This window comes from Lepisma saccharinum, chromosome 1 (genome assembly GCF_977018435.1).
Source record: "Lepisma saccharinum chromosome 1, izLepSacc3.1, whole genome shotgun sequence".
NCBI lineage: Eukaryota > Metazoa > Arthropoda > Insecta > Zygentoma > Lepismatidae > Lepisma > Lepisma saccharinum.
In genome coordinates, this window is record NC_139229.1 from 105,005,667 (window position 1) to 105,028,700 (window position 23,034).

The 23,034-nt window shown below is 37.4% G+C and overlaps 1 protein-coding gene across 3 annotated transcripts in view; it reads right to left on the bottom strand.

The window, feature by feature from the left end:
* LOC145998960 (phospholipid-transporting ATPase ABCA1-like) overlaps positions 1-23,034 on the bottom strand; it is a 171,424-nt gene that overhangs the window by 117,291 nt on the left and 31,099 nt on the right. For all 3 annotated transcript variants that reach the window (XM_083135804.1, XM_083135796.1, XM_083135812.1), the window contains 5 exons: positions 20,439-20,532; positions 17,858-18,015; positions 16,214-16,435; positions 13,345-13,567; positions 5,555-5,770 (listed from right to left, as the gene is read on the bottom strand). In XM_083135804.1, the coding sequence (XP_082991930.1) occupies positions 5,555-5,770; positions 13,345-13,567; positions 16,214-16,435; positions 17,858-18,015; positions 20,439-20,532 (913 nt within the window). The remainder of the gene's footprint in view (positions 1-5,554; positions 5,771-13,344; positions 13,568-16,213; positions 16,436-17,857; positions 18,016-20,438; positions 20,533-23,034) is intronic.

Here is a 23,034-nt window from a genome sequence, read left to right on the forward strand (position 1 = left end):
TCCCCCCCAGGGTTGCTCACAGGTACCCTTTGACCACCATGGTTCCAGGCACTATACCCTGCCCCAGCTATCTATCTCTGGAGAAGGGCCGTGCATAGCGGCATAGATTGAGTGGGCAGAGCGAAGCAGTACATGCTGCTGGGAAGGTTGGTAACTGCAGTTGCTCCACACAAACCCGTTCCTTGCACGTGTTCATTGGTGGAGTCATCTCGTGTCACTACTTAGGCAGAGATATCTGAGACAGAGTGTAATTGTATGCTTTGTATTAATAACACTAACAAGATAAACTTACATCTGATTAAAAATTATTCATTAAACTTCGCTTTCATTTATAAATGTCACTTGCACCATATATTTCACTGCACAACACTAATACCACACACTCAACAAAGGAACAGAAACCAGCACCACATTAGCAACATTGGCCACGAACTGAGAAGCAAGGATGTTGATTTCAACCATCAATATCCCTCACTTGACTTGCAATTGTTGGCATTCAAAATGTTTACATTGTTTCTTTGAGGAACAATTGTTTATATTCGAGCACTGTCACATGATCTACCATGGCTTCCTTTATAGTCTGACATTGAGACTTGCACTCGGGTTAAAATATAGTACTGAAAATAGGGTTATGATGTTAAGAAGTTATTTAAATGCTCAGAATTTATTCCCTCCTTCATGAAATAAGGAAGTAAAAGGACTTGACATGTTTTATTTTGCTATTATCACAATATTAAGTCATTTGAAGTAATTAATAGTCGATGATCTTTGTCTCTTCTGACCCTTCAGTGTCTCATTTTTGTGAACCCCCTTTCACTAGACTTGCAGCCACAAGGCTATAGCCTAGTGGTAACCCCCCCCCCCCAACTTTCCTGAGCAGAATGTAGACTGAGATAACCAAAAACACTTAGCAAAAATCAGTAAATACTAACTGGTATTAGAAAGGATTCATTGTTAAAATTAAATATTTATTCATACTATGGGAATGAGAGACACGGTAGAGGTCTGCACGGGCCTAAATTGTAAGGCCCGAGTCTGGCCCAGCCCGAGGAAATGAAACCCGAACCCGACCCGAGTCCGATAATAAGTAAACATGAGCCCGGCCCGAGCCCGAAAACATAATTAAAATTACTTTCCAATTCAGCATTTGAAAAAAAAAATGGGCACTGTTGTACTTCGTGCTCCTATTCTCATTCTTGAAGAAAACCATAATTTCAATAATTAAAAATTATTTTTCGATGACAATATTCGCTAACAAAATAGCCACGAGGCCCGGGCCCGACCCGAGCCTGAGAAGTTCTGGTTATTTATGGCCCAAGTCCGGCCCGCAGGCCGGGCCGGGCCTGGCCCGAGCCCGTGCAGACCTCTAAGACACGGTAATAGATAATTAAGGTACTCACGTTTTGCACAAAGCTGTTTTACATTATTTTCTATTAATTTCGATAGCCACTGCAACCATCCTCATTGGAATTCATTGTGTTGTTGCTTGGCGTGTTTCTGTTGTTTTCCTAAATCGCCGCTAGGTGTGCTGCTGTCGCCTGTATGTCTGCGTATGTGTCGTCTGCTGTTCACCGGCATTCATTGCTGCAGTAACAGAAGCCAGGCTCACTGATGGGCAAGATGGATCTGCAGATGTAATGAGCCTTGCACTCGCATTCAGCATCATAGATGCCTGGATTGTTGAGAGGGAGAGGAAGTACCGTTTATGTTTGTTTAGTTGGTCAGCTATTTTGGAGGTTGGTTTGTGTGCTATTTGGATGTTGTAGGGGGGGGGGGGGGTTAGGGAGGGCTTTGGTAAGGTGGTTGGATGTGGTAGGATGGTAGGGAAAGGCAAACCACTTGGTTTTGTTACTGGGATCCGGTTGCAATGGTGGAGCAGGTTGTGTTGATGGTGCAGGTTGTTCGACTTGGATTTCAGCTTTGCTGCACAATGTGGAGAGTTGACATTCAGTATATCTATGTTTTAGTGCCAGTTCCATGATGGTTGCTATCTTGTCCCTCAGGTCTTCTTCTCTGGAACATTAAGAGAAGGCTATTTGGAAGAAGTTTAGCAATACATTGGCCTTTTGCTTGGGTGGATGGTTGGAAAGTGCATGGATATATTGGTTGCCCGCATCTGGTTTTCTGAAAACTGTGGTTGTGAATTTGTTGCCGCTAAAGCTGATGGTGAGGTCTAAGAAATTGATTTTGCCCTGCTTTTCATGTTCTATGGTGAATTTTAGTCTGGGGTGGATGCTATCTAGTTTTTCCAACAACAGGTTGATCTGTTCGGATTTTTTTGTATATGACTATGGTGTCATCAGCGTATCGTCCATATCTGGTGAATTTGAGTTTCGGAGTTTGGAGTATGCTTTTTTCAGCCAAATGCATGTTTGCTATGGGAGCCGATAGTGGGTTTCCCATGGCAAGGCCTTCAGATTGCTCATAGAAATTATTTTCAAATTGAAAATAATTGTGTCTTAAGCACACTTCTAGCAATTGGCAGTTTCGGTTACTTCCAGTCCGGGGACTTTGTTTATGGTCAGCCACCTTTCAACTGATGTTAGGGCTAGGTTTATGGGTATTGAATTATACATGTCCACTATGTCGATGCTTGCGATTTTAGCACTATCTGCGTGCACTATGGATGTTATCAGGTTTTTGGCTTCGGCACTGTTGGGAAATACATATGAGAGCTTGTGGTTGAATTGAGATATTTTGTTTTTGAGCCAGTTGGTAAGATGTATGGTAGGGTGGTTGAAGCCAGCTATTATGAGGCGCATGGGAATTCCTGGTTTATGTGTTTTTGGGATGCCATAAGCAATGGCGAGTAAGGGGTGGGGGTTGAGGAGAAATTTGTGGTCTTCCTGTCTAAGCAGGCATGCTTTTCACTGCACGTTCACTATTTTGCTGTATCTGTCTGTTGGGTCCTTTGCGATGGTACTGTAGGAGTCACTTTTTAGTTTTTCAATCACTTTTTTTTGTGTAGTCGCCCTTTTGCATTATTACAAATTGGTTTGTTTTGTCCGATTTTAGGTACCAGCAATCATTAGCGTTAAGCCATTTGCTAAAATCGGATAGAACAGACTTAATTTTCTGATGGACTGTAAGAGGGGACGGTTTTTGGGGTGTTTCTATATTACGTATTGATTTAAAGTTGGTTTTAAAGGTTAACTTTAAATATATAATATATCAAAAACAGCAAAAACAAAAGAGAGCCACGCTTTACGCGGCCACACGCAGACCCTATTCCACATGTGGTGTTCCGTATAGTAACAGATATCCCCCGAGATATCTGTTAAGCAACAGACCAACTTTAGCCTAACTTTAATAATCAGTAACTAGGGGAGGGCTTGGTAGACTTATGATTCACTAAAATGATAGAAGGTCAGACACCTTTGAACGACATATTTATTCATTGAAAAGAACACCGCTTGTGGCATAGCCACCACCAAACATGAGCACTTCACTGTACATAACACAAAAAAGATATACAAAAGATTTTGTACTTACATATCAGCCGTTTTCACACTACATCAATCATACCTGGGGCCGTACATACACTATTTCACTCTTTATCGCCACATCCCAACACATGGACAATTTTGGGGTACACTACACTAAAAATTGGATATTATGTGCTTCCTTGGTATAACAAAGGCTTTGGGGGAATGATAAATGAGTTTTCCTGGCTTTTCTTGGATGGATGGCTAAGAACAACTTGGATATTCTCTGACATCCTATGGATGCTGCTATGGCGTCAGTTCTGCCGATCATGTGGTCTGGATTTCCACATGGGATGAGGGACACAAAACTCGCTATTTTGCTGAATTTTCACTGGGATCCTTAAATGCAGTTGTGGACACAATATCCCACTTGGTCACACACACTTAGGCCTGTGTTTACTGTAACAGGACCTTAGATCCCTGTTCCCTTTATGTATCCTTTGTTGCTGGCACAGGTGGCCATTCACACACTGGATTTTACCAGCAACTTCCAGGTGACCTGCTCCCAGGTGGGTCTGTAATACAAGTGAGCTTGAAAAGCAAGCTCAGAACACAATAGGCCATCTGAAAGTCTCCTCTGTGACGTCACAGCCTTGAAGGCTTCTCATTGGCCAGCTGGAGTCCTTTGAGATCTTTCCTTGTCTGTAGGAGAAGTGCCACTTTCTCCCACCAGATGGCAGAGTTATCAATTGCTTAAAAAGTGTAAACAAAAGTGTTTTTTCAGCTTTTCTGGCTTAATTATGCCAGATAATTGCAAATGAGTTTACTTTTAGTAAATTAGGCATTATTTTACCTATGGGTGAGTGTTATCTCTGATTTTCAAAAGATTTAGTAAACATGTGATTTGGAGCACATGGTTTTTGTTCTCCAAAATGGCTACTGTTAGCCTAACAATGGTTGGTTCTTTATAAACAAAGCATTTCTACTCCTCCCATGAGTGACAACTGGTTGGTAAACATGACCCATGATTCTAATTGGGGGTGGGGGGTATAAGTCTCTGGGAAAATAGCTCTCACAAGCTTTCCCTGATGACAACCTAATGGCCCTTGTCCTTAGGTTGGCCTGTGGTTATTTGTGTGTGGGCATGTATGCCCAATGCTGATTGGTCATAACTGGGTTGGGTTTTCTTGTTTTGCTATTGGTGGTCACTTGCTGCAAGATACCGGCTGTTGTTGTTCGAATGCTGTCAGAATCCTGAGGTTTGGGAGGGAAACAGGCTGCTCTTTTGGCTGCACATATAAGGTCTTCACAACCACAGTTTTCACAAAACCAGATGCAGGCAACCAATATATCCATGCACTATCCAACCATCCACCCAAGCAAACATCCAAATAGCACACAAACCAACCTCCATAATAGCTGACCAACTAAACAAACATAAACGGTACTTCCTCTCCCTCTCAACAATCCAGGCATCTATGATGCTGAATGCGAGTGCAAGGCTCATTACATCCACAGATCCATCAGGCCCATCAGTGAGAGAATTCAGCAGCACCTATCAAATGCAAAAACTGACCAAACCACCACCGGACTTGCCAAGCATATCAAATTCCACAACCATAAAATTGAGTCAAATACATGTCAAATACAAAGAACACACTCTCCTAGACACAAAAATCAAACACATGCCATCATGCACTACAACCATGAACTGAACATAGATAGTGGTCAGGCACACCACGCCTGGCTTCCGTTACTGCAGCAATTAACACCGGTGAACAGCAGATGACATATACACAGACATACAGGTGACAGCAGCACACCTAGCAGCGATTTAGGAAAAACAACAGAAATGTGCCAAGCAACAACACAACGAATTCCAACGAGGATGGTTGCAGTGGCTACCGAAATTAATAGAAAATAATGTAAAACAGCTTCATGGAAAATGTGAGTACATTAAATTAAATATTTATATAAACTAACTGACTTATAAAACTGACTTTGTGAAGAAGGTTTAACCTATTATGGTAAAGAAGCAAAGAAATTTGGAGCAGATGGTCAAGACTTCTTAAATAACAACACTGACATGTATAGCTGACAATTATGAATTAATATATTATTTTCCTTACCATAAACACCTTTCCTCCATACCCAATCTTGTAGAGAGTTGAGAATGGATGTGGCAAGTACAAGAGGAAGAATATCATTCCACCAGCTGCAGCGGAGATGTTTGCTTTAGAAAACAGAGTGGATAGAAGGAAGCTGCTCATGATAGTAGCAACTATGTAACACACCAGGAACACCAAAATAACACCAGCATCAGAATTGGAAATAATTCTGCCATACTGGAATGAGAGAAAGAAAATTAACGCAAAAAAATATACAAGTAGTGTGAGTGCGGAAAGCTCAAATAATGACTGAGCCAATACCAATACCAATGTATCAATATCAGAACATATCAGTTGGAAATTATTCAGCGATATCAGATGATAGTTTTTTCAGAGTTTGAGCTACAAAAGTCAATATATAAGTTGCAAAATGGAATAGAAAGAAAAGTTGAAATAATTTTCACAAATTATGCAAAATTTAAAATGTCATTTACTTTGCACCAATGCAGTGTGTAAAAATGGATCTTGTGATTAAATTACAGTTCTTTTAAATTTCCAATGTAATTCTTGAAGCACTGAATAAAAGAGCAATGTATTTCTTGAATATTTTAAAACAAAGCTTCCAAATTGATAGTGAAAATTATGCTAGCCGGGGGTATCTCCACACACTTTGAGCACTGATGACCATTGTAGTAGCTCTAACAAAGACAATTTCATGTAGGTAAAACAGCAACAGCAAAAAATCAGGCAAAAACAGGTTTGGTTCCCTAGATCAGTTGGCAGAGTAATATCACGTTATGCCAAAGAACTGGGTTCTACGTAGTACATCTCCTGTGTGCTTCAAACAATAAGACAACTGTGTTCATATTTACACATTCAGCATGTCTGTCCTTAATGGACTAACTTAGTCGAGTGAAAATTCACATGCAAAGTACAGTATATGTCTGAATGCAAGACGACTCCGAATTCAAGAGGACCCCCTCCCCCCTTTTCAACAGAAAAACTATTTTCACAATTTACAAATCGTTACCTTACTGCAAGTAACTGAAGGAGACAATAAAAGTACGATTACACAAAAAATACAATCAGATACAGACATCCCTTAGTCAGATACAAATCCCACTTAGTCCTCCTCACTGGAATGGTCCACGCTAAAGCGGTGGGCTTGGCAGAGGGTAGAGTTAGAGCTTAATGGAAGCTCGTGATTCTGTTCAGTAAAGAAAAGAAAAACTCCACATCATATGCCGCGAAAGCAAGACAACCCCATACTTCTGGGTATGAAATTGCCGCAAAAAATCTCATCTTGCATTCAGAAATATACGGTATTTGTGGTTCTATGCACGACAACATCCAGAACAGACAACTTTTAGAATGGCTCTCAGACCATAAGAACACCTGTCTAAACATGTGATGAAACACATTGCATGCTTAAGAGTACCGACTGTTTAATCCACTAAGAGGTAATCTACCTAAGAACCAGCGTGTGATCTACATAAGGAGCATGCATAGCTAACAGAAAAGAGGACACTTTTACATTCCACCAGTGTCCATTATAGAGACATTCCACTGTACATTCAGGGGCGTAACTAGGCTGGGGTGAAGCAATTGCTGACGTGATGGAAATAAGCCAAGAGGGGGGTATTTCAAATGAATTGTCTGACGAAAAGAATAAAAAAGATAAAGATGCATTTTGACAAATTCTTTCAGCACCTGGTGTGGTTAGCACAACGTGCTATGATGCCAAGGGTCCCAGGTTCGAATCCTGGCCTGGGTATGGATGTCCCTCTATCAATTTGCTTGTACGTGTGTAAGGGCAAAAATATGTGTGTGTGAGTGTGAGTGTGTGTGCCTGTATCTATAGGTTAGATTACCTTTCTTATATGTAATTTTTCTTTGTATTTTTTATTTCTCTGTAATTTTTATATTTTTTCTTTATTTTTTTCAATATTTTAATTATTTCATATTCAATTTTTTTTTGTAAACATGGTCAAGTGGAAGAAAAGGCTCCACAGCCTTAACTTCGCCATGTAAAAGAAGGCGAAATAAATAAATAAAATAAATAAATAAATAAATTTCATCGTATCAGCACTCCTCATCTTCGCGATTAGTCAAAAGTTGCAGAAGATCAAAGTAAAATAAATGAAATTAATTGATCAGCAATAATCTTTCAGGACCAAAGACTTACCAACCGAGAGAGCTGGTTCAAAGTATCAATATTTTACTATGGAAACAATTTTCTCACAACTGGACAATCATTTTAATGGCATGAAAGCAGTTGTAGAAACATATAAAGCGATACAACCTTCTATTTGTCAAATTCTATAGACACTGATCTTCACAATGAACTTGGAAAAATTGCAAAAACATTTCCAAGCCTTTATTTCAGTCACATATATTATCAGTTAGTTCTTTCAAAAGCAAGATAAAGGACATGAATAATGCGAAAGAGCTTGCAGATGTCATTGTGATACATATAGTTACGTAGTTCATTGACTTCCATATCCTGACGTGTAAATGACTTTCTACATGCACTTTACTGTCTCTGTCACAGTAGCAAAAGCAGAGGACATCATTTTCCATTGAAAATATTAGGGTTGATGCAAAAATAATGGCCGATTTTGAAGGAAAATATTGAAATGCTATAACTACAGTATGTTCAAAGTTACTGTAATTAATCAAAATAAAGACCATTATAATCAACACACTTTTGCAAATGAGGCTTCTGCAGTTGACAAACTCTCGTAAAGCGTTTTCGGCAGCATCCTGGTTGTTGAAGAGTTGTAGGACGTTGTCGAGATGGCTGAACAAGTGGTAGTCGGTTGGTGAGAGGTCCGGTGAGTATGATGGGTGAGGCAGAGCTTCATAGTCCAATTTGTTCCGCTTCTGCAGGGTTGGTTGTGCGACATGCGGTCGAGGAATGTCATGTTGAGGGATTGGGCCTTTTCTGTTAACCAATGACGGACACAGACATTGAATTTTCTGGTGCATTTAATTGATTACTTGACAATATCAATATGTTTTTTTTTTTCTGTGATGCTTTCACATAGTTGTAGTCAGTGGTCAGAAGTAGCGTGCTACAAAATTTGTAGCTGTAGCAGCACTACATTTTGAAAATTATATAGCTGTAGCGAAGATATAAAATTCATGTAGTTGTAGCAAAAATTTCGCTACAGCTACATTTTTTCTCAGCATTTTGAGGTAAATTTTGAATGTTGCAACAGCGTCAAAAAATTTGACAATAACATGTAATTTTTTAGGAGGTTCATAAAGACTGTAACGACCGCCATGTTAGGCAGATTTCAGTTGTATATTGGCATTTATCTTATTCGTATACCTTCAAGTTAAGAACTTGGATTAAATTATTTATACTTAATAATACTTAATACTTTGTATTTATTACTTGTTTTCATAATTCATGTATATATTTACGTTTTATCTTATGTTATAATATTATTCACGTATTTTTGCAACATTTATTCAGAATTTATAGGCTAATAATTATCCCAAATAATATATGCAAAGTTTTCATTGTTTTTCAAATCCAAAATGGCTAGGATTATTACTATCTTTCAAGCAAATTTTGTTTTTTAAGCACAAGTTAAATACATCTCTTCTTAATATCGATTTCTGTTCAACAATGTACAAGATTGAAGTAATTTATCTTCGTTATAAACTAAATCTTTATTTAATCACTTTTATGTGCAAGGGCAAATATGATTTATTTGATAAAATCAGTTTAGTTATTTCTATATAGTTTAACATTGTCATATTATAGCAAAGTCTTTCTCCCTCGTTTTCAATAAAATATCGTCTTCCTATTGGCTGTTTATGTTAGGAGTGGGGGAACCACGCTTCGTGTTCTTGGCGATGTAAAAACTTCCACGTTGGCATATTTAATTGTTGCCAACCTGAACTTTAGCTTACTATCGCTAATTAACATTGATGTGTCATATAAATTATCAATTTTTTTTGTGTTATTTTATGTTATGAGTTTGTATTATTGTAAGTTAGAACAATCTGTTATGCTGCACCTCGCACTTAAGGAAGCAGTTGAGGTCTTGCTATTAACTGTGAAGGCGGTGCGCGGACTCTCGTGTTAAATAAATTGCTTATCACTGCCTGTGAGCATGCATGACCCAACAAATTATAACTTTAACTTGTGCGAATTAGTATGTATTAATCATAAAGTATTTGGAATTTTATTTACTGTCACATGTCGCAATTCAGTGGTTTCTTTCCTGGAGGAAGGGTGGATCGTCTTAAGGGTGAGAACTGGTGCTTCCAACTGACCAGCCGGAGCAAGGAGCGGTGTGTTGCCAATTCAGATCTCCATACCCTGGAGTTACGAGTGGTGGCACATTGCAAGACAAACTCTATGGCATGGAAATACGGATAATCTAGATTATAAATATCTTGATATTGCAGATTATAGATATATCTGCATCATTTATTTCATTAGTATCTGAATAATTCTAATATCCAGAAAACTAACATTAATATATTCTGGCTAACAGCTACTTTTTTTTTTTTTTTTTTTTAGCTGCATCGCTATTTTTGGGAGAAACATGCCTCGTTTTGCGACACCCCTGGAGAAAATGTCTCTTTTGCACCATCCTCTGAAGACTCTGAAGACGTGTTACAAGAACAATGCACATACACTTTCTGGAATTACAATTATTTTCGTCATGATGTTTTCCACAAATTTTAAAATTACAATACATTTAGAACACTTGGCTTTAAATGCCAATTTGCTCTATATAGGTTTTACGATATTGCAAAATGTACGTACAAGTTATTGACTATTCTTAGAAACAAGCATTTTCTTTAGTTAATATACAGTTTCCTACTTTTAAGTCGCTTTTTTGTAACTTTCACTAATCATGAGAATGAGGATGAATGGTTCATTTAGTAATTAGAGTCACCTTCTGCAACTTTTGGCTAATTGTGCGAATGAGGAAGAATGATGAATAATGATGAGCAGTGTGGGGAATGGAGGAGCAGGAGGTTGTCATCCTCACAACAAGGCGACTTTCCTAGTTTTTCTTTCGAGTCCACTTTATGCACAGATAAGCTAATCAAGACTGGATCCGAATCACAATATGCCTCCGCCAGGTATCGAACCTGGGTGCCTTTGATTATAAAATTTTCACTGTGTCTTCAGGGACACATTCCCAGCAGGAAAACTTACGTATAGCATCGCTCCACCAGTTTCTCATTTATGCCAAAAAAACATCCCCCAGCCATTTCCAGGATTCGAGCAAACACCCCCTCCCTCAAACAAACATTCTGTTTAAGGGCTAAGAAGATAAATTTTTAAATTGAAAATATCACATTTTAATGTTATTTCCCATTTGCACAACACGTTATAGTTAATTTCGATATATATGATGAATCCCAATTAAAAAGTAGTCTAGTCAGTGACAGAAATATCTTTGATATGACTTAATGAGCAGAACCTGAACACTTGTAAGACCTCATTGCATTAATCTTGCATGTGGGCAGCAGGAATATTTAATGAGAAAAATGATCATTGTAAAGCATAGTTTACCCTCCAATTATTGCTCCTTCTTCCATTATTTCATTTGAAACTGATCCACACGTTGTCTCTCTGTAGACATAGTAAAATAGACTCTCGAAGAGCAGATGACAAAACAGCCAGGGACCAGTGACATATCAACATGGCGGGTTGTTTTGAGTGCCCTGCTGGACTTGCAAGTTGGATGTCTCATTTTTAATTTTAAATTGGACGGACAGAAATGCGAGAAGGCACAAGAGTCATGTTTCTATGGGTAGTTTTTAGAACTGTTTAACAGAAACTTTTAGTGGCAATGTCAGTTATAGAAGAATTATTTTATTTTAATGAAGGATATCAGTCATAATTACCTAGATATTCAGAAAACTTGGTTATCCATCATGTTTACAACAATTATAATCCTTGAAAGAGTAAGTGAGATATATTTTTCGTTCAAAATACTACCTTCATATCAGTCTATTAAAAAATGAAATATTTATTCTCAAGGAAAGTATGTTGATATACAAAGCAAAAATAATCCTTCAAAATGTTATTTGTGTATAGTTGAAATCATTAATTTGAGTAACGCCCTAATATAACACTCATATATAAAATTTGAATTGATATATAACGTACTTAGGTATGTTATTCTCAAACACTATATTGAAAATAAGTGATGGGAATCATGATAATAAATAACAATCTGTTTTTCAGTACATACAACTATCATCTAGGGGCTTCTTTTGAATATCTATGTGATTGTTTTTAGTTTTTTTATGCAGAAGTAGCGCAAAAGTAGCGAAGTAGTGAGTAGCACACATGAGTAGTGTAGCGAGCTACTTTTTGGTAAATGTGGCTGTAGCTGTAGCGAAGCTACTTTTAAAATGTAGCTTTCTGATCACTGGTTGAAGTGTATGGTGCGGGCAGCAGACCACCCAACAGTCACCATGACCTTCTTTTGATGCAATATTGGCTTTGGTGAGTGTTTAGGAGTTTCGTCGTGGTCCAACCATTGTGATGAACGTCGTCAATTGTCTTATAGGATACACTTTGCATCACACGTTACAATACGTTCAAGAAATTGGATGTTATTGTTGATAAAAAGGAGCACAAAGCTTACTTTAAAATGGCTATTTTTTTTTTTATTCTCATTCAATTTGTGCTTGATGACCTCCTGCCACTAATCGAGTTTTTCACCATCCTAATTTGCTTCAAATGACGAACAATGGTCGATTGATTAACATTGATTTCTTCTGCAACCTCTCCTGTTGTTTTGAGTGGGTCGGCTTCGATTATCACCTTCATTTGTTTGTTGTGAAATTCAGATGGACGCCCACAACCCTCCTCATCTTCAAGGGCATTACGAACCATCTACGCACTGATGATAAAAAATGCTTCCCCCACCCCACACTTTATATTAGCGACATTTTGAGTTGCTTCCACAGGTCGTCAACCAAGTTTGAACTCATGAAGCAAAACGATGCACATTTCTTGCTTTGACAGTGTCATGGTAACTAGCCTAGAATCAAGGTAAATCAAGCGTTAGGAAAATTATTTTATGGCAGATAGATTAAGCAATAAATAAGCTTTAAAATTATATGTAGCATGCAATATGGTCAATGAGATGCATTAGAAAACATTATTTGCAAAACACACAGCAAAACAATCCGGCCATTATTTTTGCATCACCCTGATAATTATAAAAACCTATTCACGCAGTACTGTGTGTCAGGAATGCCTTAGTGGTCTGGCTTTACTCAATTGAAAATAAATATTACAGAAAAAATCGATGCTCTTGCAGAAAAAATCATTCAAGTTTTAAGTCTAACATTGTTAATTGACCCGAGGTTTGAGTCATGCCTTTGGCATGATACGATAATTAATAAATAAATAATGTAAGCATTGCAATTAATCATTAATCCTCATTTGTTAATAAGTAAAGCATGTATTGTACTTCACAGTATCTATTATATTGGTTATTTTGCACACACTCTTATTGTATTAGTCTCTAGCATTTGTGAAAAAAAATAATCACATCTATAATCATAATCAAGAGAATTATATTTGTTAACCACCCCACATGTTAACATTAGGCATTTTTTGTATTAGTGCCACTGCAATAGCAGTAACTGGGGGGCCCCACTTGAGTAGTTTGCTATGATCCTGTGTACATTCCTTGAAATTTAAGAAGTGTACATTCCTTGAAATTTAAAAGTGAACATCTAAAATACATGATGCAAAAATATTCTCTTCACTGCACAGAGTATACAGGTTAAAGGACTGTAGAGAGAAAACTTACCACCAAAATGCATGTTAGGATGATGCTTGTTGGGAACATCAAGGAGAAGCAGTCTATGAACCAGCCAATCCAGTGAACGCTGTTGCCCAAACCCATCATGTGCATCATCTCTTTCAGCCGCATCTCCTTCTCATGGACAACAGACTTCACAGTGATGGCACATGAGTACACCCACGACAGAACCATGATCATGGGGAACAAAGAGGCAATGGTGTCCATAAAACTGAAAGACACGAAGAGATAGTTGCATTGGTTCTCAAATCCCAAATGGTGAAAATGGAAATAACTGAAAATGTTACAGGAAAACTTGAAAGAAGGGCTTCTTTTTTAATACGAGGGTTGCTATTTATGTATCCGGAATAACAAACAAAGAAAATATGTATAATTGAAAATGATTTTATTGTTTTTCAAAATATTCTCCATGATGATCGATGCACTTTTGCATATATCTGAATCAATTCTCATAGCACTTTGTCTATTCCAATTGAGGTACCTCGAAAACATGCATTTTGAACGCATCAATCGCTTCTTCTGGCATCTAAAATCGTTGACCACGTAGCTTATTCTTCACGTACGGGAACAAAAAGAAATCATTGGGTGCTAAATCAGAGCTATACGGTGGATGACCCATCAATTCAATGTTTTCACTGGTCAAATACGGAGTTGTTTGGACCGATGTGTGAGAACTCGCATTGTCATGGTGAAGAATGATCCTGCGTCGCTGGTTGTTTTTTCTGATTTCCCCAAATACTTCTGGCAAACAAATGGTTGTGTACCATTAAGAATTGACGGTTCTACGATTCTCTAGTGGCACTGTAGCCACATGTCCATTTTGCCCAAAAAAACAGGCGAGCATTTGCTTCGAAATGCTTCTTGCACGAACAACTTTTGTTGGGTTTGGCTCATCTTGGAACACCCACACCATCGACTGCTGTTTGCTTTCGGGCTCATATGCATAGATCCAAGATTCGTCACCTGTGTAGATGTTATACACGGCTTTTGAAGCACCACAATTGTATTTTGTGAGTATTTGTTTGCACCAATCGACACGGGCCTTTTTTTGAGCGATTGTCAAATTATGCGAGATCCAACGTGAACAAATCGTCTTCACGGCTAAATGTTCATGCAATATCTTATGTATGCTAGTCATACTAATGCCGAGGGATGCCTTAATCTCACAATATGTCACATGACAATCTTGCATTATCAGTTCTCGCACAGCATCAATGTTTTCTGGCACAACAACCGATTTTGGACAGCCTTCTTTAGATTTGTCCATGAGCGAACGACGGCCACGATTGAATTCACTAAACCAGTGATATACAGTGCTTTTAGATGGTGTTTCATCGCCAAAAGTCGAAGTGAGTTGATCGATGCACTGTTGTTGAGATAATCCACATCGAAAGTCGTAGAAAATCATTGCTCGAAAATGTTAGAGTTAATTCCATTGTTGGCCTCCGATGAAATTTTCAAGTCACTGTAACAAACAAAAATAGCATCCGTAAGCACAACGTTCTGGGTACATACGTATACCATAGAAATGCCCAACTTTACGATGGATATATTAGATGTTATCTAGCAACATTAGTATTGCCAGTTCCGGATACATAAATAGCAACCCTCGCATAATTCTAGAAAGTTTTTTTTCATTAATGGTGAACCAATAGGAATTTTTTGCTGCTAGCATTAAAGTAACAAAATAAAATTTGCTGATACATATACCAATCCTATATAAAATGCAAATGATCTTTGAAGAACATAAAAGGTTAATTAATTAATTAATGTAACTTGGTGACTGCAGATGAGTTTTGCATCATAAAAGAAACTTCGTTAGACATTTACTTTACAAATCTGGGTAAAGTTAAGTTACACTCTGCACATATTCACATTCACAAAATCAACCATCTGTGGAGGAATACGGTCAGATCAGCACCATGCTCTCTCTGGCTGCCTTGACCCCTACGTACGCATTTATTAGAGACTGGGTAATTCCAGAGCTGCTCCATGCAACTTTACAAATCAGGTCATATGAATTTATATTTTTATAATCATAAAAGCAACAACGAAAACAATAAAAAAATGGCAGAATTCTGCACTAAAATATTGGTAATTTTACGGATAAACCTCCATGCATATATCAGTTGATACTGAAAGAATACCAATAAGTAGTTGATTTTACATTAAGTTTCCATCCTTTGAGTTAATTGTGATAAGAGGTCCATGCTTTCATAGCATGCTAGGCTAACTACTCCATCACAGAGGCAAGTTTTACTGAAGCTACTGAGGTAAGTGTATTATTTGACAGAATAAAGCTGTGTACGATAAAAATGAAGATCTGCTGTAGACACTTCCACTTGACTAGAAAAGTACCACCTGAAAACTTGAGAAGTAATATTTGAGCCTTGTTTATTACATAAAAAAATCTAAATACTGAAGCACAACAACTAAGATGAATATGTTTTATATTTACAAATAGTAACTGATTCTGAAACAATTTACAATGAATTACCAAATATTTTTTGCAGAATCCAGATGGTATTTTACTTTCTCTCTTAAAACACTCTACACAATGAGAAATTTGCCTTAGAAAAATAAACAGTGTTTCTCCAAACTCCTTTAAAAACAATATGCATTTTTTTTATTGTATGATCATACGATAACCAATGAAATGAGAGAATTATGTATACTTACACAATATCGGAGTGGAACAACTGTCAATTCTTACTGAAGCAGAACAGTTGATTAATCAATCCTATACTAATTATATCATGTATCAATATTTTAGTATTGAATACTGGTAACATTAATGTGTGGTTTTAATGCAAATATATTATAATTAAACAGGAACACTTGTTCAATTACCACTTACAGGTCAGAAAGATAACATGAAGAAGGGAACTGCTGAAGTAAAATTCCAGGCAGAGACTTTGCTCCTGTGTGCATCCGAACTATGCCCTGGTCCAGCATGTCCTGAAAGTGTAGGAAGCCGGACGAAAAGTACTTAAGTTCTTCTATCGGGTCTCGTCTAGGCTGGGGGGTGTTCAGCCAGTTCCTCAGTTGCTTGGTGTTGTCAATTCTTGAAGTTTCAATCCTGGAAGACAGGCACATGCGTTCATCACAAATGGTTATATATACTCTGGCATCATCATGATGATGATAATTAAGGTGGAGAAGATACCGATATACATATTGGTATCAACCAACCAAAATGTTACCGGAACAACAACAAAGTGCAGTGCAACACTTTGTGGATTTGTTAGTTTGCCCACTTTATGCACAGATAGGTTAATTGGAATGGACCTACAGTTTAAAGTGGAATCCGAAACCACTGTGTAATGTGCCTCCACCAGGTATCGAACCCAGAACCCTTTGATTACAATAACATCATTACCACTATGCCATCAGGGTGGCAGCACTTTTGTGTAGTTTAAATAAATACACTACATATACTTAGAAGTAACATTAACAAATGAAAAATGTATGAAAGAAGTAATTAAAAACAGATTTAATTCAGGTAATGCATGTTACTTCTCTAGTCATAAACTTTTATCCTCTTTACTAATATCAAAGAATCTAAAGGTTAAAATCTACACAACAGTACTTATGCCTGTAGTTTTGATCCCTTACACTAAAAGAACATAAATTAAGAGTTTTTGAAAATAAATTCTTAAGAAAGGTATATAGGCCTAAAAGAGATGAAACAGGGGTGTAGAAGAGGTTACATAACACTGAACTCTTTATTATAGACAAATCTCCAATATTAGAATAATTAAAACAAGACATCCCCTCTGCCCCCACCCCCCCAACTTTGAACAGTGAAGTAATACAGAATTAGTAAAATTTAAAAATAGTATTTGAAAAATGTCTGAAAAATGTGGCAAAATCAGAACACTTCTGATTTTGCCACGTTTTTCAGACATTTTTCAAATACTATTTTTAAATTTTACTAATTCTGTTTTGAAAATACAAGCTGAAACTCTGAATATACACGGAATTAGGTTGGTAAGTTAATAGGGAAGTAGTAACATGGACTATTGAAGAGCTAGGTTCAATCCCAGTTGGGTTAAATGTTTACTTTCATATATCTTATTGCTGATAGAGATTTTATATATGAAGATAACTTCAATAGAATTCATATTTAACTCCTGGAACCCCTACTTCCTTAATTTCTAAACTAAAACTAAACTCCATGTCACAAACTTCTGAGGCTGAGGGCCTACCAGAAAGGCTTTTTCATTGGGTGACGCATGGTCAGCACATCAAGTCCCATCACAGCTGTTTTTTTTGGCTTACGAGAGCAAAGCCTGCTACTTCTTCTTTTCAAGTAGCCCACAATTGTCCTCACCATGCTGGATCAACATCGAAACTTTGTGGGCTCATAATTGGAATTGAACCCAGGACCACCTGCACCAAAGGTAAGAACACTAACCATCTGGCTATGCAGGATCCCACTTTCTTGGTTTTAATTTCAATAACTTTCCTAAAAAAAAAAAAATGTTTATAACTGCCTTACCTGATTTTATATTTGACCAATGGAGGCAGGGATTTTTTATCTTTCATATCTGGGAACACCAGGACACAACCAAGCTTATTCTCCTTCGTCAGAATTTCTGCATCCTTTAGGGCCTTCTCCTCTGTTTCATATGCTATGAATTTGTTTAACTCAAAACACTGAAAAAACAAGGTTGCAATAATTTATATAGTGAACAATAGGAAAAAAACATTCACGTCATGGTTAATACTCAACTCTAGAAGCTTCAATACAACAAAACAGAACAAGTACAGCATGTTTTAGAAGTCCTGCATGATTCTAAAAAGCTATAACTTTTAAAGTAATAGGTTTATTACAACGAAATATGGTAATGTTTACAGAGGAAAATTTAAAATAATGTTGTTCTGCCCACACTGTCGAACGTAATTTGTGCAGCCGATGTGATTCCAAGATGGCTTCAATCCAGGAAAACTTGACCCACATGGTCACCATTCCTTACACCTTGCAATTACTGACTGTAAGGACATGTCAAAACCCAGGTGTATGCATAGAAACAGACAGATATTGAAGACCTGAAGTTCAAGATATGTGATGTGATTCACAAAATTCCAGACAAGCACCATCAGAACGCAATTCTCGGATTCAAACAAAGATTGCAAGAGTGTTTGGACATAAATGGCAACCAGCTGGAGATTTGGCGATGAACCAAACCACATCAAAAAATAATTTTCAAGTTTCCTCTGTATAACAAACAATATTGCATTGTAATAAACATATTACTTTCAAAGTTATAGGTATTTAGAATCATGCAGGACTTTCAAAGCACACTGTAATCAATGTTAACATTGAGCACACACAGGATTGAATTTGAATTTAAAATTTTTGGGTGCATCAGCACTAAGGCTATTTTGCACCCATCACACTATAAGGGGTCCAGCCCCTTACCATAACTAAAGTCGCATAACTGTAATGCCGTACAACTAAAATCTTAAAATTTTCTGACTTTGGTTAAAAGCTGAGGCTGTAAAGGGGCACTCGGCACATAAAACGACAACACACAGAATTATACTGACCATAGGGCGTCGCCAGAGCCTCGTTAGTCTGCAAAATGCAGTCCAGGGTGTACTATGAGGAAGTGAGGTTGACAATTGGGTGTACTACATGGAAGGTCACCCCCTTACATCCCGGGCACACACAGGAGATGTAATATGTAGAAATTTCGGCAAAAAATCAGGTGAAGCCAGGGCTGGCTCGGTAGCTCAGTTGGTTAAGCAATGGCACGGTATGCCAGAGACCCAGGTTCAGCCTGCATTTTTCGCTAACATTTCTACATCGTACACCTTTGATGTGTGCCAAATCATAATGTAATGAGTAATTAAATATGAACTGATACCCATCCCACTGGTATCAGTTGATACTGATACATCAGAATCGATATATGTTCCACCATATCGACATGATATTTTTGTCCACACCAATAGAGCATAAAATTTACAGATACTGATATTCTATCAATCTGATGTAAAATAGCAAATGTTATACGAAGAACGTGAATGGTTCATTCACCTCTTCAACCATGCAAGTGCAACAGGTTTTGCTTTGAAAAATAACCATGTACAGTGGAACTTTCATTTTATATTGTTCAGGGGGACCATGCGCCCACCCAGCGTCGAATAACATGGGTACCTGGGGGAAACCCTGGGGGGTAAAGGCGGTCAGGGGCGTGATGCTGATCACATCACCCCCATTCACGACCGGATCAATAAAGTGTGGGGCGTTACCCCCACAACCCCTATATGCCTTCATGGCATGGTGCTATGCACAGGGGAGCACTTTACCTTTTTTTTTTATGTTGAAAAAACTTAAAATGCAAAATATGGGATTTTTCTTTCAAAAGTTGCTTTATTGGGATCATGAAGATTGAATGTATAATGCAGAAGAACGTAATATTATATTTATACTCTATTTATATGCATACTTTACACAAAAAGATAACACTTTAAATTCTTAAAAATATCAACAAAATGGCAGTATTTTTGTACTAAATTATAGGTTATTTATGGATATACTCGATCGGCGCAATTTGGTATTTTACTAATTCAAAAGATTTACATTCCAAAAAAGCTGATACTGATGGAGTGGCGTAGTCGGTAACGCATCTGACTACCATGATATAGGTCCCGGGTTAGATCCCCGGCCGGTGCAAATTTGGGAACTTTTCTAACGTTGGAAGTGGCCCCGGCACCCACCCAGCATCGAATGACATGGGTATCTGGGGAAAACCCTGGGGGGTAAAGGTGGTCAGGGGCGTGATGCTGATCACATCACCCCCACTCACGAAAGGATCAAGAAAGTGTGGGGTCATTACCCCCACACCTCCTATACACCTTCATGGCGTGGTGCTGAGCACAGGGGAGACCTTTACCTTTTTTTTACCGATAGAGTACCAATTAATCTGTCTCTTTTCTAGTATATATCAAAATTGATTTCACTCAAGTAACAAAGATTTGCTATTTTATTTTTTACATGTAGGCAAATACAATTATCCTCTGAGCAGGATATAAACTCAAACTTATCTCTGAATGAAATTCTTTCTACTTACATCTAACATATCTGATATATTTCGCAGGGTTGGTTTGATTTCTGAAATGTTTATATTCTGCTTTATATCATCCCAATCTTTACCTTGAAAGCCACTGGAACAGAACAAAGAATATCGTGAGAGGATATACTTAGGTGAGACAACTTGGAGAAATAAAAAAACAAAATCCTACTAGAACTGAGCCAACACTACTTTGAACCAATATCCATACTGATGCTGATATCTATTCTCACCGAGACTGATGTTTGAATATTGTAACAACTATTGTTCAAAATATTGTTTAGGTGAGTATTCCACTCCAATTATAAGCATCAATTGACCAGGGTGTTGCTTCAAAATATTCAAGAACTACATCAAAATATTATGTAAACACAAAATATAGTTTTTCTCATAATATTGGTGCAATTCCAATGGAATAGAATTTTGCATAACTTCCAGGATAATTAGAATTCAAGAAAGTGTGATGGGTCAAACCATGTCAAATCAACCAATAAAAAAATATTTTTGAACCATTTGGATATTTAATGTACCTATCAAGAGGACAAAAACTGAGAACTTTCAGATTTTTTGGGCTCTTAGTTTTTGAGTTACTGACTTTCAGAAAGCAAATATTCTAAAATTTGATAAAATTTTGACATTTTTAAACAGCTGCAGATCAAAAACAATTTGACCTAGAGAGATCAAATTTATGTCATTCTCGTCTGCTTCCAATGAGCTTCAATTTAAAATGCAACATGGCTGTGCTCTTTGAATTTTGTAATTTTTCACAAACGCGAAAAAAGTTGTTTTTTTAAATCTCAAAACACCCCTTTTAATTTCTTTGAAAAAAATATATGTTTTAAATATTTCTTCAGGAAGGTGAAGAATCCATTAACAGGGTATGTGGATTATGCCTTTGTATTCATGACATAACAAAGTGACAGAATTGATCATACAATTACAGAAATGCCAAGTCAGTAAAATTTAGGCCTGTGCCAACACCACTACTAATCTATTGGTGGTACAGTGGTACCAGTATCAGAAAGAATTTGTTCAAATTTAAGTGGCAATATCAGTCAATACCTTTTTTAGAGTTTGGTTATCTCGCAGGCTATGGACACTTTTACAGTCAAATTACAGTATTCTGCAAATTATGTAAAATGCATACATAGCTAATTTAGTATTTTGATAGTCTCATATGTTATTCTATAAATTAAAGTAAAATTCTAGTAATAGTTTGACGTTGCATACTTCGCAATGAAATACTTATTTACTAATGTTTATTAGGGATGAAAAGAATGATAATTTTTGCTTAAACTGATAAAATGACACTTTTCTACAGACCGAACATAAAATTTCACATGTTCCTTAAAGAAATCCATATTCAGACATTTACTTTCCAAAACAAGGGCATATGAATTTAATACAGTGCCTTTCACAGCCAAGGAGGCCATGGAGCGTTGGCTAGCATGCAGGAAAGTAAGATCGCGTCTGCTGGCAAACTGGATGCAACATCCACGTAACTGGAACTGCCAGCTATGTAATGAAATAAGCTCGAACAATTACATTGACAGTTACAATTAAAATTGGCATGTACCTTGTTACAAGAGGTTTTGGAAATGATGTCTACCTGCATCCACACATATACGGCATTTTTTAAGGAAATTTTCACTAACAAGTATCAGTTCCTCTTCCGAAATTGCTTCAATTCCTTCTGATATTTTCTTTCAATTCTTCTAATGTATGGCTTCAGGTTTAAAAGCTCACCATGCAGACATGAAAATGTCTATTTCTTGAGCAAGGCGTCAGAGGGATTTTTGAGGAATATGTTTGAATTATGCTCCAACGTTGTCTAGTTTCTCTTCAGTAAGCACAGACAGTTTTACCCTTCGCTTCTTATCAAGAACACACCCTGATTCCCTAAATTTGTTCACAAGTACCCGAACACCATCTGTGTGAAACAGGAGTATCTGGGAATTCTGCTGCAAAAAATCGAATTCTAACTTCCCTACAAGAATTTGTAATGACATAAGTGTCATACATAAAAAATGTTGTTTTAAATTGTATGGATAGCGTGACATTATTAAACTGCAGAAAAGCACTAATAATACGTAAACTAAAGAACAAAACAAAATCTAAAACACTTGTTAACACCTTAACACTTTACAAACACGTGCAAATTGGACATCAGCTCTCTGGATACTGAAGCACCGACACGTCCAGTGCCAAGGTCATACAGCTGTGGGTCTAAATGCTGGCAGATGCACTCTTACTTCCTCGTGTGCTAACTGCCGCTCCACGGCCACGAAAGGCACTGTACTTTTACATTTGTTTGAGTTGGTGTTTTAAGTCCACTTTATGCACAGTAAGGCTAATCGGGACTGGACCTACAGTTTAAAGTGGGATCCGAACCACTATGTACTTCCACCAGGTATCGAACCTCGGACCCCTTGATTACAAGATGACACTACTACTGTGCCATCAGGGAGGTCCTGTAATTTTACAAGTGCAAATGTCAAAATTGCAGAATTTTGCACTAAATTACAGGTTATTTAGAGATACCAGCATGGTAAAATTATCACTAGGATTATTGATACACCAAAATGCCTATTTTGGC